We start from the raw sequence: 14,767 nt of genomic DNA, 5'->3' as shown, positions 1-14,767 counted from the left end.
TAATACAAAGGCATACTTCTACAAGGATACAGAGAATAGGAAAAAAGATACCAGCAGACAAGATATGTCAACAAAATCACAGAAGATGAAAATCAAAAAGATGTGAGGCTGAATGCTCAGCTTTCTCTACCAGCAATAGGGTGCAGAGAGGGTGGCAATAAAAAATAAGCTCATGGAAGCACCAGACTCCAGAAAAGTTCAGTAATTGGAGGTAGTGGATACCTCTTAAATAGGCAATTTGTGGATAGTGTATTATTTAAAAAGTTGATCCCCAGATCCCATTTCTCACCCGCACAACCATATATTACTACCCCTACCCACACCCAGCAGAAGCTCAAAATTCGTGATATGAAAATGTTCAACTATTAAATAGAAAGGAGCCATTCCTACGGACCACTGAAAATTCAGCGAGAGTCTGCACATTGAATGTTCCCTGTCCTCTGCTTGCAAAAAAAAATGTTGGCTAGTGGACTCCATCCTACCCTCACCCTACGTGACTTGAGGCATAGTGTCAATCTCTCTGCAATTGGTCAAAGGGAAATCCTTATGGATAGCAATATTTAAGGATTCCCCCAACCAGAAGGTCAACAAGCCCTGTGTCTGCACCCTAGGAACCCATCACCTTTTTAGTGCTGTCAAATAGAATTTTAAATGCTATCATTTCATGAAGTACATAAAAGGACAAATTAAAAACAATGAAAACCCTGGATACTAATATTGGTCAGGAAGAATATTGTTCCTTAAGGTTGCACTGCCAGCGTAACTAATGGTGGAAAACTCCCTAATAAACATATGGCAGGCCAGGCATGGTGGCTAATGACTGTAATCCCAGCATTTTGGGAGGCAGAGGCAGGAAGATGGCTTGATGCCAGGAGTTTGAGACCAGCCTGGGCAACATAGTGAGACCACATCTCTACAAAAAAATTAAAAATAAAAAAAAAAAAAAACATTAGCCAGGTGTGGTGATGTGTGCTGTAGTCCCAGCTACTCAGGAGGCCGAGGTGGGAGGATCACTTAAGCCTAGGAGGTTGAGGTTACAGTGGGCTGTGATGACACCACTCTACTCTAGCCTAGGCAATAGACTGAGACCCTTTCTCTTAAAAAAAAAAAAAAAAATATATATATATATATATATATATATATATATATATAGTATTACTCAGTAAATTACCACCAACACTTTAAAAAATATGCTAAGAGCTGGCCTCCATCACTGGGGTGTTACATGTAATTAGAGATACAATATAAAAGTAAACAGATGAATAACAGTATAAATAGAAGATTACCTATTAAAGAATGAATGAATGACAGAGACAGAGGGTGCAATGCCATTGCAGAATATAGAGTGACCTTGGAACTGTGAAGAGTTGGGGAAGGTATTAAAGAAAAGTTATAGAATTTGAACTGTTCCTTGAAGGACATGATTCTAACAGGAAGAAGGAGGAGTGCATTGTTGTGAGCAATGGTAAGAAAAAAATGGATACGCCTGATATTGGAAGACTGGAGGAGGCCTGGGGGCACAGAGAAAACAAGACCATCTACAAAGGAGTGAAGTGTTGTAGGTCATAGGTGAGCAGGGAAGGTAGAAAGGAACAAATCTCGATTTTATTATAAAGGCAGTGAAAGCTATTTTAGGGTAGTTAGTGACATGGGCATAACCATGCTTTAGAAATGTTTACTTGGAGTTACATGTGATATGGATTAGAGGCAGGAGAATCAAAAGAGAGACCAGGGAGAGGATCACCAAAATGAAAAGTTATAAGAAACTGATGAAATTGAAAGAAGAGGCTGATATAACAAATAAAGAAAGAAGACACAGATATGTCTAGATATGGAAAGAGTGGAGGAGGCCAAAGATAACATATAAAACCAAAATTTAAGTAGAAGAACAAAAAACCACCTAGGATTAATGCTTTTCTTAACAAATATTAGATCTCCTTTTTTTGCTTTCCCTTTTGCAATTTTTACTAAACTATACAGTATTTGTGGAGAAAGACATCTTTCTCATTTTATATCCCCAGCCCCTTACACAATGAAGACAACATAAGCTTTCATTACATGTGCATACAACTGAACCAAGAAATTTATGGCTGAAAACACAATTAAACAAGACATCAAGTTTTTGAGTCAAATGTAACATATTTACTTATTTATTTATCTGACAAATGGTATAAAATACAAATTAGATGAGTTTATCAAGGATATATGTAAATGAAATGAGATGAAATCTAAATAATAACTTCAGTTTTTAAAGAACAATTTCTAGACTATATACTGTAAAATCTATACAAATCTAAAAGATCTCAAGAAAACCAAGTACATACTATTAAATGTTACTACAATTATATTATAACCTAAAGATAAATGCTCCAACTATATTGACATGCAACACTAATAGTAAACTGCCTATATAACCAATCATCAGATTTAAATATGAAGTTACAAGAGGAAGAAGCTATACTGTTAATGGCATAAGTTGTTAAGTCATCGAACTTTCGCCATTAAGTATTGGTTACTGTTTCAGGTAATTGTGATTTCACTAAAACAAAAATTTTACAAGTTTTATTGGGTTAAGACACAGATAAGTACTTGCGGGCATGTGTCTCTGGTTTATTAGAATCTCTTTCCTGGATGATAGGCAACAAATATCCAGTTGGTATTTACTAACTAACTATAATATAGGGAACCCCTTCTATCTCTATGATTTCTTTGTGAATTTTCTGTTGTTCAAATTGACCTTCAGTTGGAGAATTTGCAGGTGACTTCCGTATAGAAAGTGCTTGTTAAATATTATTTGGAAGTGTTCTACCCTTCATTGATTTTGAACTTTCCTGATATTAGATATCTGACATATCTGAAGGAAAATTAGAAAACTGAGTTTTATAGACCATCAGAATAATTCTAGCAGCAACATAAAAGGCAGAAAACCAGAGTTGAAGCCTCTTAGAGGGGAAAATGTTTGCAACATTTCAGTTTCCCTGATTTTGATTAGAAAAAAAGAAAAATAATGGGGACTCTGGCAATGTCACCACCATTTTAAAAGGCAACTAGGGGCCGGGCGCTGTGGCTCACGCCTGTAATCCTAGCTCTTGGGAGGCCGAGGCGGGCGGATTGCTCAAGGTCAGGAGTTCAAAACCAGCCTGAGCAAGAGCGAGACCCCGTCTCTACTATAAATAGAAAGAAATTAATTGGCCAACTGATATATATATATAAAAATTAGCCGGGCATGGTGGCGCATGCCTGTAGTCCCAGCTACCCGGGAGGCTGAGGCAGAAGGATCACTTGAGCCCAGGAGTTTGAGGTTGCTGTGAGCTAGGCTGACGCCACCGCACTCACTCTAGCCTGGGCAACAAAGCGAGACTCTGTCTCAAAAAAAATAAAAAAAAAAAAAAATAAATAAAAAAAAAAATAAAAGGCAACTAGGAAAGGTGTTGAGTCTTCATCTGTGGTGTCATACGGTTGCCAATCAATCAGCAGTCTTAATTTATAAAGAAAGCATTTTAGAACCAATTTCAAAGGTTTCTTAGGATAAAAAGAGAAGGAAAGTTTTAAAATGATAATTATAGTTAGTCTAAGAAATATTTTTTAAAAACCTCACACAGGCCATTAAAGACATTCATTTAAAAAGCCCAAAGATCATATTCTCAGGAAAAAAAAAAAAATCATCTCAAATAAGCCATTTAAGACCTAAGAATCTGTATGCAAATAACAAAAGTGAAAAAAATAAAAAGCAGAAAGCATGGAATTCCATGCATTGTTTGAAATGTAATAAAAAAAAGACTGGTTGCACTGTACAATATTTAAGTAGCCATGAAAGCAGGGACTAAATTGGTAATCTCTGTAGGGAAGTTCTTACATATTAAATTTAATAACAGATATGATGAAATCCAAAGCACTATATATTTAGCACCTAAAAACTTTCTTTTAAAAAAATTCAAAAATTACAAAGAAATGATAAATGTTTGAGGTGATGGATATCCTAATTATCCTGATTTAAACATTATATATTATATGCATGTATCAAAATATCACATGTATCCCATATATATGTACAATTATTATGTATTAATTTTTAAAAAATTAAAAGCAAAAAAATTCAAAATTAGTAGTAGTAATGCTGTACTTTGTAAATAAAAGTGACTTTTTTTTTTTGACCATTTGCAGGCCAACCTACAGTGACATTTAAAAGTTTTGGTCAACCTGTTCAGGAACCAGGAGAGATGGCTAAAACTCACCCTCACTTCTTGAACGAATAGGTTTGAGTAATATACACTCTTGCTTCTTTCCCCACAATGCTATAAGAGCAGAGGCACTGGACTGGCCAATTCTAACCTACAAACCATATTCTCTTTAATTAACTTCATGTCCTATAATTCTCTATCACATTACCCTGTTTTAATTTTCTCCATGGCCATTTTTATTTATTTACTTTCCCTTCCATCCCCCAGCAAAGTTTATTTTTATTCACTAAAATGTAAGCTCCAAGAGACGATGTCTATCTTGTTCACCACTGTTAACACCCAAGGCCTAGAGAAGTATCTAGCATTACTGATACTAGCATACCTAGTGTCAAAAAATCTTTGTTAAGTGAATGGATGCCATGCAAAAGTTAATCAGAATACCGGGTCTAGTAAAATTTAAGGGATCATTCTAGCCCATGGATCCTACCTACTGGGAGAATAAGTATGGAACTTAGACTCTTGATATAGTCTTAACTTGTAACTACTTAATGTAGCCTCTATACTACTATCCATGTCATCTTTTAAAAGATAAATCTGATCATTTTAGCCCCTCAAAGATTACATGGGTTCACGTACATTTCTACAGACCACAAAGTTCATAATGATCTAATCTCTGTCCACCTTTTCAACCAAACCCTGCCTGCTACATACTCCTCCACACAAGCACACAGTATACCTCAATAATACTGGATTCATAGTTTCCCAAATATTCCATGCTGTTTCAAACTTAAGCCATAACCATGCCTTCTGTCTACTGATTCCCATCCCCAATGAGCTGGTGAGCTCCAACTCATTCTTGAAGTCCCAGCTAAAAGATCTTCCTCTTTTAAAAGGTCTTCCCAGACTTTTGCTAAGTTACATGAGAAAGGAGAGGAAAGGAACATAAGAACACAGAGTATATCATCACAGCTGAACTGACGTAGCACTGTGACAACTATGAGGCACATTACAAAACAGTATGGAGAGATGATGACGGACCACAGAGGGCAGGGAGAACAAACAAGTTGAAAAGAGAGCAAGAAAGCAGACCAGAAAGTGCTAGAACTAGCTGATGCTGAAGATCAGCAAGAAGGTACTAGAAACTATCTGAGAAACACACAAAGGGAAGAATCAAAATGGAGAATTGGGTTCCAGTGATTAATCCAGCGGAAGCAATGAAACATTTTAATTATCATTTTCATTCCGGCACACATCTTGATTGTGAGTGCCATTCAAAATGGCAAAGAGTGCTTCTGGGTATTTCAAAATAACTCACACTGCCAATGGCATTTTGTAACTAGAAATGAAGACTACTTCATGATAAGAATTTAATTATATTTATAAGCAACACGATAGCAATATGAAGAAACTTCAGAATTGCATTAATTTTGGCTTGCCAAAGGAAAAAACTATAATAAACTGTTTAAATTGTAAATAATAGTGTAGTTTATAAGGATGTTAAGAGGATTAAGTTAATTAAAATATATAAATAACATGTAAAAGTATCTGGCACATAGTAAGCATCATTGTGTTTGCTATCATTACTAACATTCACTTTTCAAGGTTCCAGATTTCTGAAGCATCATAAACCCAATGACAACATACGAAGTCAAGCCAATATTCCTACTAAGTTATCATAGAAGCAAGGACAAATATTTTAAATATATGGAAAAAATATATGTTGTCAGTTTTGGTAACATTGAAATACCAAGATTGAATATCTGTTTATACCATTTTTTCTAAAGGGTTTTTAATTCTATATATGGAAAATATAACAAGTATTCAAATACTGTCATTTGAATAAATGGATATACTATAATACTATATCTGTACTATATAAATTTACATGTATCTTCTCCACTTTTAATAAAATATAATACAATAAGAATATCAACATTAATATTGACAGTTAAGAATTGAATGAAAACTTTTTAGATTCATATTTTCAAATATTAATATGAATATTAAAGTTATAAGATATGAAATATAAAATCGTGAATGCATCAAAATAGAGAATTTTAAATCACATTAAAATGTCTTTTGTAAAGGAAATATTTATTATAATTCTATTAAGTTGTACTTTTCTATGATACAAAAATCAACTTTATCTCAAAATAAATTCTAGGAAAAAAGTATTAGTTTCTAATGTGAAATCAGGATCTCAATCTGACTTTGAGATAAGATAAAAAGTAAACGATTACATTATATCTATTATGATAGATTAGAACATATGTGATATATACTTAAAATATAACAACATTTTAAATAGACTTTCTTCTTGTATTCTCCAAAGTAATCAAAAATGCTTTAAGGATACAAATAATGTCTATTCAGAGGGGTTATAAATAAAGCATTTAGCTTTTGAATTTCACTCAATAAGTTTAGATAACTAATCAGCACACCAAATTACAGTTGAAGACAAAGACTGTGTGTATTTTTTAAAATCATTTTAGATATGTTTTCTATCATAAAATTTCTCCTTTCTTTTAGACCAGTCTAAGAGAAAAGCTTACATAGTTTCCTTACTTAAACTAACTCCATTTGAAATGGCCCTTCTATTGTAAAGATTATAAATCAGACTAAATGTATATACTTTAGTATCCTAAGAAACAACAAAAGTTGAGCAAAATACAGGGTAAATCAATACGGTATGATTATCATTATCAAAATGCCATTCATGAAATCCTGGTTTTCTGTTACTTCATAGAAGAAGAAAATATCTACAATATTCCCTTTCTTCTCTAAAACAAACTGACTCAAGATTCTGAACAGATATAAATTATTGTGATCAGGGCCATTATTGTATTGTGAATATAAACAGTATGTTTACTTGTACAGCATGGTAATTTAGATTAAGAGGTAATGTTCACTTTCTTCAGATATTTAAATTTGATAAACACATATAAATAAGTCAATCAAATCAGAGTCATTTTCTTTGGCAGAATAACAATGAATACCATGACCATATGTATTCTCATTCAAACCATACAGAAAACCGGACAGATGCAATTCTACAACTTTTAAACAACACTCTGTATCTCTTATGTAGAATTCCTTATGTAATACTTATGTTAGCTTTCAAGTACTGTATTTTAAGCCAAGTAACTTATTTCCTGAAATCTCAATAGACTACACAATTTTACACAATTTAAATGCTAACTTTCAGTAGACAGATATAATACCTGTTGAAAGACCATTAATTCAAAACAAAACAGAATTTTAAAAATCTCTCACCTACAAAAGACAGATTTTTTAACCATGCTTAGGAATAGGATCTACTGGTGAACTGAAATGTTATGCCTAGGTAAAGTTACCTAGGTTCACTTTGTAAGTACTGTGTCCCAGAACTGTTCTGAGAAATACTATTCTGAATTGTGCTTAATGCATAAATTCTGGAAATATAAGAGATTCAGGCCGAATCTCCTGGATAATGGCTCCAGCACATCCCTTAGAATTAATTTTCATTTGCTTAATTCTCCTAAAAGTGGAGAATATGAGAGGCTGTTTAGCTGGGTACCAATAAACTTGTGCTTTATAATTCTAACAGGACAGCAATAGTAATTCCTTTCAACATTAAATTCTCAGGACTCTCTGCATTCACCCCTCATATATATGGACACAATTAATTTTAATAATCAGATCAATCTGAACCCAAACTTCCTAAACAGTATACATCTTTCTAAAAATGAATAGCTTAATGATTGGAAGAGGGTGGATAGTCAGGAGAAGAGTTTAGAGTACTTTCTTAGTATGCAATTAAGCTTTGAGATTTAGTGCACTGGTTTGTCAATCTAAAATTCATTTGAAACCATTCTTCATATATCACATTAGAGACAGAGACAAGTTCAAATATAAATGAGTATAAGAGAAACATAAAAGGCTATAATACAAAGTACTTTAAATATTAAATATACAGGCAAATTATATATAAAATATGAACAGAAAAGGCTAAAGTCTAAAATTCTGCCCTATGACCCATGATACAAATGTTTTCCAAGTCATCAGCTATTATGTTTAATATAATAATAATGATAATGACAACAGTAACTATCGTTTATTTAATATATGCTATGTGCTAGAGATGGTGCTGGGCCCATTATGAACACATAATCTCATTTCAAACTGACAACACTTCTGCAAAAGTATAAGTATTGTCCCTATTTAAGGAGAAAATAAGGTTCAAAATGTAATTACAAGTAAAAAGCATGAGAATGTGGATTCACAAAGGCCTGACTTCAAAATCTGTAAATTTTTTCATATCACTTTGCTCTCTACAAAACTAAATACAGTCAACCTTACTCCTATTTGCAAATTCCATATCTGCAAATTGGTCTACTTGCTAAAATTTATTTGTAACCAATCCCTAAATCAATACTCACACTTTCTGACTTTTGCAATCATTCAGAAACATGTGCAGAGCAGTGACAATGTGAGTTGACTGACATACATGCGCATTCCCTGTTGAGGTCAAGAAGATGACTCTGCCTTCTTGTTTCAGCTCTCACACTGTAAACAAGTGTCCTTTTTGTGGTCTATTTAGTGCCAGATATTTTGCATTTTTGTGCTTTTTCACTGTTTTAAATTGCCCCCTAGTGCTGAAAAGTGCTGTCTAGTGCTCCTAAGCACAAGAAGACTGGGATATGCCTTATGGAGAAAACACACGTTAGTTAGATAAGCTTTGTTCGGGCACGAGTTATAGTGCTGTTGGCCACGAGTGCCATGTTAATGAATCAAAAATATGTATTAAATGTCTTTAAACACAAACATACATAAAACAAGGTTATGTATTCATTGATTGATGAAAATGTGACCCAAGGCTCAAAGGAATCTAACCCTATCTAACCTTAGGAGCAATAGTTCAGTATTCCCCAATTCAGTATTCATGGCAACTACATAGAATATAACTACAATGAATAACAAGAATCAACAGTAATACAACTGAAAACTTTTCCTCCAAAAAATGTTTTACATTGGTATTTCAATAAAAGATTCTCCTTCTGTCACTTCCTTCAAAGATACTACATCATTATATTTGTGCAGTCATCACTCATTTGCTTAAGAAACCCTTTGATGCCATTCTGTTTAATGGGTTGCAGTTACATGTGTTTGACTTTGCTCAGAAAATTAATCTCTCTTAAAAGCAATCTGGCTTTCCAGTGTGAAAGTCTAAGGTAATTAAATTTCATTTCTTATTACCAGATGTCATGGGTACTGTTTAAAGATGACTGTTTCATGAGATTATAATTTTTAAAACTAGGTAGTTCTATATAGTATGAACAGTACAAGCAACAACAAAAACTTAGCACAAGAAATTAGAAAAATATCAGCACAAATTAGAACTCTTACCTTTCTTGCCCAAGTCAGAGATTTTATTGAGAAAAAAAAATACAGTACTTAAAAATCTAAACAAGGACAATTCAGGGTTGAAAGAAAAAAAGACCTGAAGGAGCCCATTGTCTTCAGTAAAATTTTGAATACAAAAAATGTAGACCAGAAAAACAGTTTATGGCCTAATGCACGAGTTCCATGATAAACACACATATATAGTATATCTCCATCAAGTGAAACTTAATCACCTTTTTACAATTTAGAGAGGAAAGGCAGTTTTTAGTATGGTTAAGCCATGTATCATCAATACCATGAAGCTAGCCTATCAGTTGTAATAGCTTCTATAAAATACCACAGTGAGATTGCAATAAGCCTAGAAAATGGGCTACAAATCCCAGCTATGCTCAAGCAAGCAGTGAACCAAAAATAAAAATAGGTAAAACTGAACCAAGAACTAGATAGCATTCGTCTAGATTCATGATTGGTAAGGCAAAGTTCATAGGCCAAGGTTTTAAAGTGACTTATTCAGATCTAAAAGACAATCATTATACAAAATAAAGTAAAAGCATTTATGTAATTCAGGAAAAAACCATGACTTTTCACTCCAAAGACATAGCATAAAAACGCTTACAATTACCAATACCACATTATTGTACCTTTAAATATCACCTTAAATATGCAAAGGTAAAGAGACTCAAAGTTGCACTTTACCATTTTAATCTCTCTCCAGTTTAGACAAGCAATCTAAAAGGAGATTTTTGCTGAGTGCATTTGTTGAAATCTTTCAGATTGTAATGACTTTAGGTAAAGGCAATGGTAACTTTAAGTTTCTTTTCCAATCATATTTAAGTAAGCCATTAAATGCTGAATTAACAATCCATACAATAATATAAAAATACATGTATTAAATCACATTGTTTTCATCAATTATCAAAGCTTAATAAAAATATTAATCATTGTAATATAACCATTTTGAAGAAATCAAATGGCCTGAACTTAGTATAGTATCTAAATTATATCATCAACAGAAACATTACATTTCCCCCCTGCTTGGTGAAAATGAGTTCATGCAAGTATTTCTAACACTCACAGTGACACATATGGTCTGCTGTTCTATGGATATACAAGCAGCTCTCAGTTTTAAACATGACAATATGATTCAGGGTCACACAGTAATTGTTAAAATACCAGCTTTCACATGATTTCATTATGTGCTAAGCCAAAATAATAATTTTGATGTGTTTCAGGTATCAGACAACACCAATAATTTAAAAGGTAAATGATTCTACTTGTGCAGACTAGTTATCACTGTGGCTAGTTTAGGAATAGTATGATTTTCGAAGTACAATGAAAACTATGCTGTAAAATACAATGGGTTTGTAATACAGAGCAGATTATCCAAGTAGAAAGGAAACTGAACAAAATACAAACTCCAGCAAGATTATCAACCTTACCTACTACTCATCTTAGCCCTTGTTAAAATACCCTGAGTAAAATGCAAATATTTTAAATAATGCTGGTTATATAAGACTTCTCTAAAAATGAATCATAAATGTAAATGCATCATGATTTTTATTTACAACAGTCAGATATATAAAAATTAATTCTTAACCAGTCACAATATAAACATTAAGGAATACTTAGGTTAGATCTGGAAGCTTTTCATTTTCTAGCTTTTGTTAGCATTTTGGCAAAGCAAATAATACATAAATGGATTCAATGTAAAAATCATAAAAGAGAAAAATATATAAAATTTACAGTAGTTTCTATCCACCCTGGGCCAACCTAAATCCCTAGAAAGCCTCCCCAATCAGGTTCACTTCTGACTAAAAGGAAGAATACCAGTCCTCCAGCAAAAACAGCCCCATCTTTTCATCAAAGAGGCTCTCACTTCAATGATATTCCTCCAGGGAAGAGGACAGGAGCCAGGTTCCCTCGAATGTCATTCCCCAGATGTTCAAAACGTAACTAATTTAATAGCATTAGAAGATTTGGTTTATAGGGGAATCTCACTGGTCCAGTTTGTAGCCTACAAAAAAATGGATTATTTTTAAGTATAACATTAGAATGTGAATAAAGGATGAGGATGTGGCTTTTTATTCCATAGAAATGGAAACATTTCCAAACATGACAATTAAACCAAAAAAAAAAAAGCATGCCTACCATTGAAGTTGGAGTCCCTCCAGACTTTTTAATATTCTTTGAAGGCATTCCATGAAGGCGACTGAGTCTAGCTTGGAAACCTAGAAAATCAAAGTACTCAATTTAGAAGATTGTATGATCACTGGAACATAGAAAAAGAAGATCCTATCAACAGAGAATTAATATTGGTGGATCTGGACACCATGCATATTACTGGGGAAAATGCAAAACTCACACTTAAAAGAAATGAAGTAATGCCTAGCAGGGTTCTAATGCAGTCAGCAGTTAACTATCCAGTGTTTAAACACTAGAGTGATATCCAAGGTGTTTCTTTTCTCCCAATTCACCTTCCTGTCATTTCAAGATTTTCACAATAGGCCTAGCAAGAAAGTAAGTCAATATTTCTAACAATCTGAAAGCATGATAAATAGTAGCTGAATTAGTGGCCAACATATGTCTTCATATAGCATTTTGTGTTTACATTCTCTAATTTCCACTTTATTCTCTTTGAGTATTACTAGATTGACCATAAGCCCATTGTATCCACCCGTTATAGGCAGCGCTACTGACCTCTTCTGCCCTGATGCGACATAAGGGGAAAAGAACCAGTTAAGATACTTTCAAAGACAGGATCTGGTAAATTTTTGTCTAGCTCAGTAGGATCTTCCTTTTCCCACCAGGGCACAACTCCAGTGATACCACATGCTCCGCCTGATTCCTTTTCGTAGAACCAGTCACTCTGCTCATCATCACCTGTGTAAATAAAAGAAATCCCCCAAAGATTTAGTTTTATCATCCAAATACACAGTTAGTGTTATCAGACAGTAAAAATACAAGATGGTAGTTAAATTTAAATTTCAGATGAAATACTTTTAATATAAGTTGTAGTATCTGTATTACATTTTTAGTGTATGCCTAAATACTGCATGGGAGATACTTGTACTAAAAAAAAAATTGTTATTTATTTAAAATTCAAAATTAACTGGGAATCCTGTATTTTATCTGGCAACCATACATATAATCTATAAAGAAAACTCATTTACTCTATACCACAGTTGCACTCAAGAAATGTTCTCTAATACTATGATGAGCACTGCCATCAACAAAAACATAAAATGTTATGTTTAGAACTAATTTTAAAATGTGAAAAATATTAATAAACTGGTTAATCCTTTCATAAAAACTGTACAGAAATCCATTTTAATTTATACCCTTTCCATGTCAAGAAAAAACAAGTTTTAATCTCCTAGGAGGAGTTAAAAGGTATAAAACTGTGGAACCCTTTCTTTGCAGCTGATAATGGTATATAATTAGCTTAATTTCATGATTTGTATGGAGTGTAAAAGGGAAACAATCATGAACAGATGTGACTAAATGGAATTAATCAAATTAAGCTCATTAAGAAATAGTTTTGAAAAAGTTGATTTTAAATGAAAAGTGACAATCCCACAGAGTTTATAAAGAAACTATACCAAACTACAAGCGAGGTATTTTTTAAAACACAACACTATTCAGTAATTTTGACTTTTGGGAACATCCCTGATTGTAACCATGGGGTAATGAATGATCAATTTAAAATTCAGTTTGAAATGTGCACAATTAATATTTTGTTTTTTAAAGAAAGGGATTATAAAGAGTTGTATAAAAATGACAAAAATACAAAATGAAGGCAGACAGTTTTTAAAAATAAGAAACAAATACCATTTTGAATATGATCTGAGATTCATTAAAGTCTTCTTCTCATGATTCTTAGAAGCCACCTTTAATTCTGGTTTCTAAGAGGGTCATCCTAACTGCCATAAACTGTTTCCCTTTAGAGAAAGATTTCTGATTTCTAAAACCTCCTTCTATAAACATTTTTAAAGGAAAACTAAAAAAAAGCCTTAAGCTTCAATTGCAAATGATTTTATAGGAAACAGCTGTATTTCAAATTAAGCATGAGTGAAAAATTAAAGGTGCTTGGAAAACTAGAGTCACCACCTTGTTTCAATTGAGGAATTAATAAAAATATTTTTTTTAAAAAAAAGCACAATTCACAGCACTTACATATCAGTACTTTGAGAGTTATATTAAAATTTCACAGGTCAGGTTTAAGCATAAGAAAAAAAAGTCATTTGAAACTGATTATATCTGAATTCCAACCCTATTACAGAAAAATGAAGTTATTTTATTATTGATGTGATATACAACTTTATTCTTAAACGGAAAATCAAATGACTACTGATTACAAACTTGGGCTCTAAAGTCAGACAAACCAATTAGAATTCTAGTGTTTTGTAAGATTGGGGAAGTTATTTTAACACTATTAGCATCAGCTGCCTCATTTTAAAAAACTGGGAATCTTCACAGAGTTTTTAAAAAATTAATTAAGAACTCAAATGCGAAATAAGCACTTAGTGATGTGAAATACAGTAAGTTCATAATAAATGCTAGCATATCAACCTAAGCCACTCAGTGCTTTTCAAAGATGACAGGCTTGTCAAAAAGTTATTTTTTAAAATAGGTTTTTCATTTCTTTACCAGTACCAATACTTATAATATAATCTTAAGTAAAAATCTATATTTTTAAAAGAGTTTAGGTATATTATCATAGTAGTTAAACTCACTTTTAGTGCCAACATTCCATATTTCAACAATCTCAACTTTAAAAAGTCCATGGTATTTTAGTTATGTGCCTATTTATCTGGGACGAATGGTTTATAAGTAAACAATAAAGAATGATCATTTTATTTACATTACTCATAATGCCAAGAAGATGGACAGATTAAGAAAAAAAGTGTAGGCAGCTATTACTTTCTTTTTTTCATAACATCATTAAATGAATCTATAATTTAAAACAATAAAGATACTGTTTTTGCCCTTCCTCTAAAGTATTCTTAAGATAGGAAGATAACATTTGTGATAAGTATTTGTAAGTATTAGTTTAATTTCATGATTTGTATGGAGTTTAAAGTGAGAAACAATCTGAGCAGATGTGACTAAATGTAATTAATCCAATTAAGGATTAATCCTACCCCCTTACTGAGGTTTTCATATATTTCACAGATTCAAAATATTGCCATGTTAAAGTATGAAAA

At 32.6% G+C, this 14,767-nt stretch overlaps 1 protein-coding gene across 4 annotated transcripts in view; it reads right to left on the bottom strand.

Annotated features, from left to right (window-relative positions):
* Positions 1-14,767, bottom strand: part of GPATCH2 (G-patch domain containing 2) — a 172,436-nt gene that overhangs the window by 141,457 nt on the left and 16,212 nt on the right. For 3 of the 4 annotated variants that reach the window (XM_012745596.2, XM_075997051.1, XM_012745598.3), the window contains exons 4-5: positions 12,261-12,443; positions 11,712-11,791 (exon numbers count right to left, since the gene is read on the bottom strand). In XM_012745596.2, the coding sequence (XP_012601050.1) occupies positions 11,712-11,791; positions 12,261-12,443 (263 nt within the window). Of the gene's footprint in view, positions 1-6,341; positions 11,578-11,711; positions 11,792-12,260; positions 12,444-14,767 lie in introns of those variants that run through there. The other variant, XM_012745600.3, reaches the window with a different exon arrangement.

The sequence above is a fragment of the Microcebus murinus genome, chromosome 23 (genome assembly GCF_040939455.1).
Source record: "Microcebus murinus isolate Inina chromosome 23, M.murinus_Inina_mat1.0, whole genome shotgun sequence".
NCBI lineage: Eukaryota > Metazoa > Chordata > Mammalia > Primates > Cheirogaleidae > Microcebus > Microcebus murinus.
The sequence above is the reverse complement of the archived record's forward strand: the minus strand, read 5'-3'. Positions and strand labels throughout refer to the sequence as shown.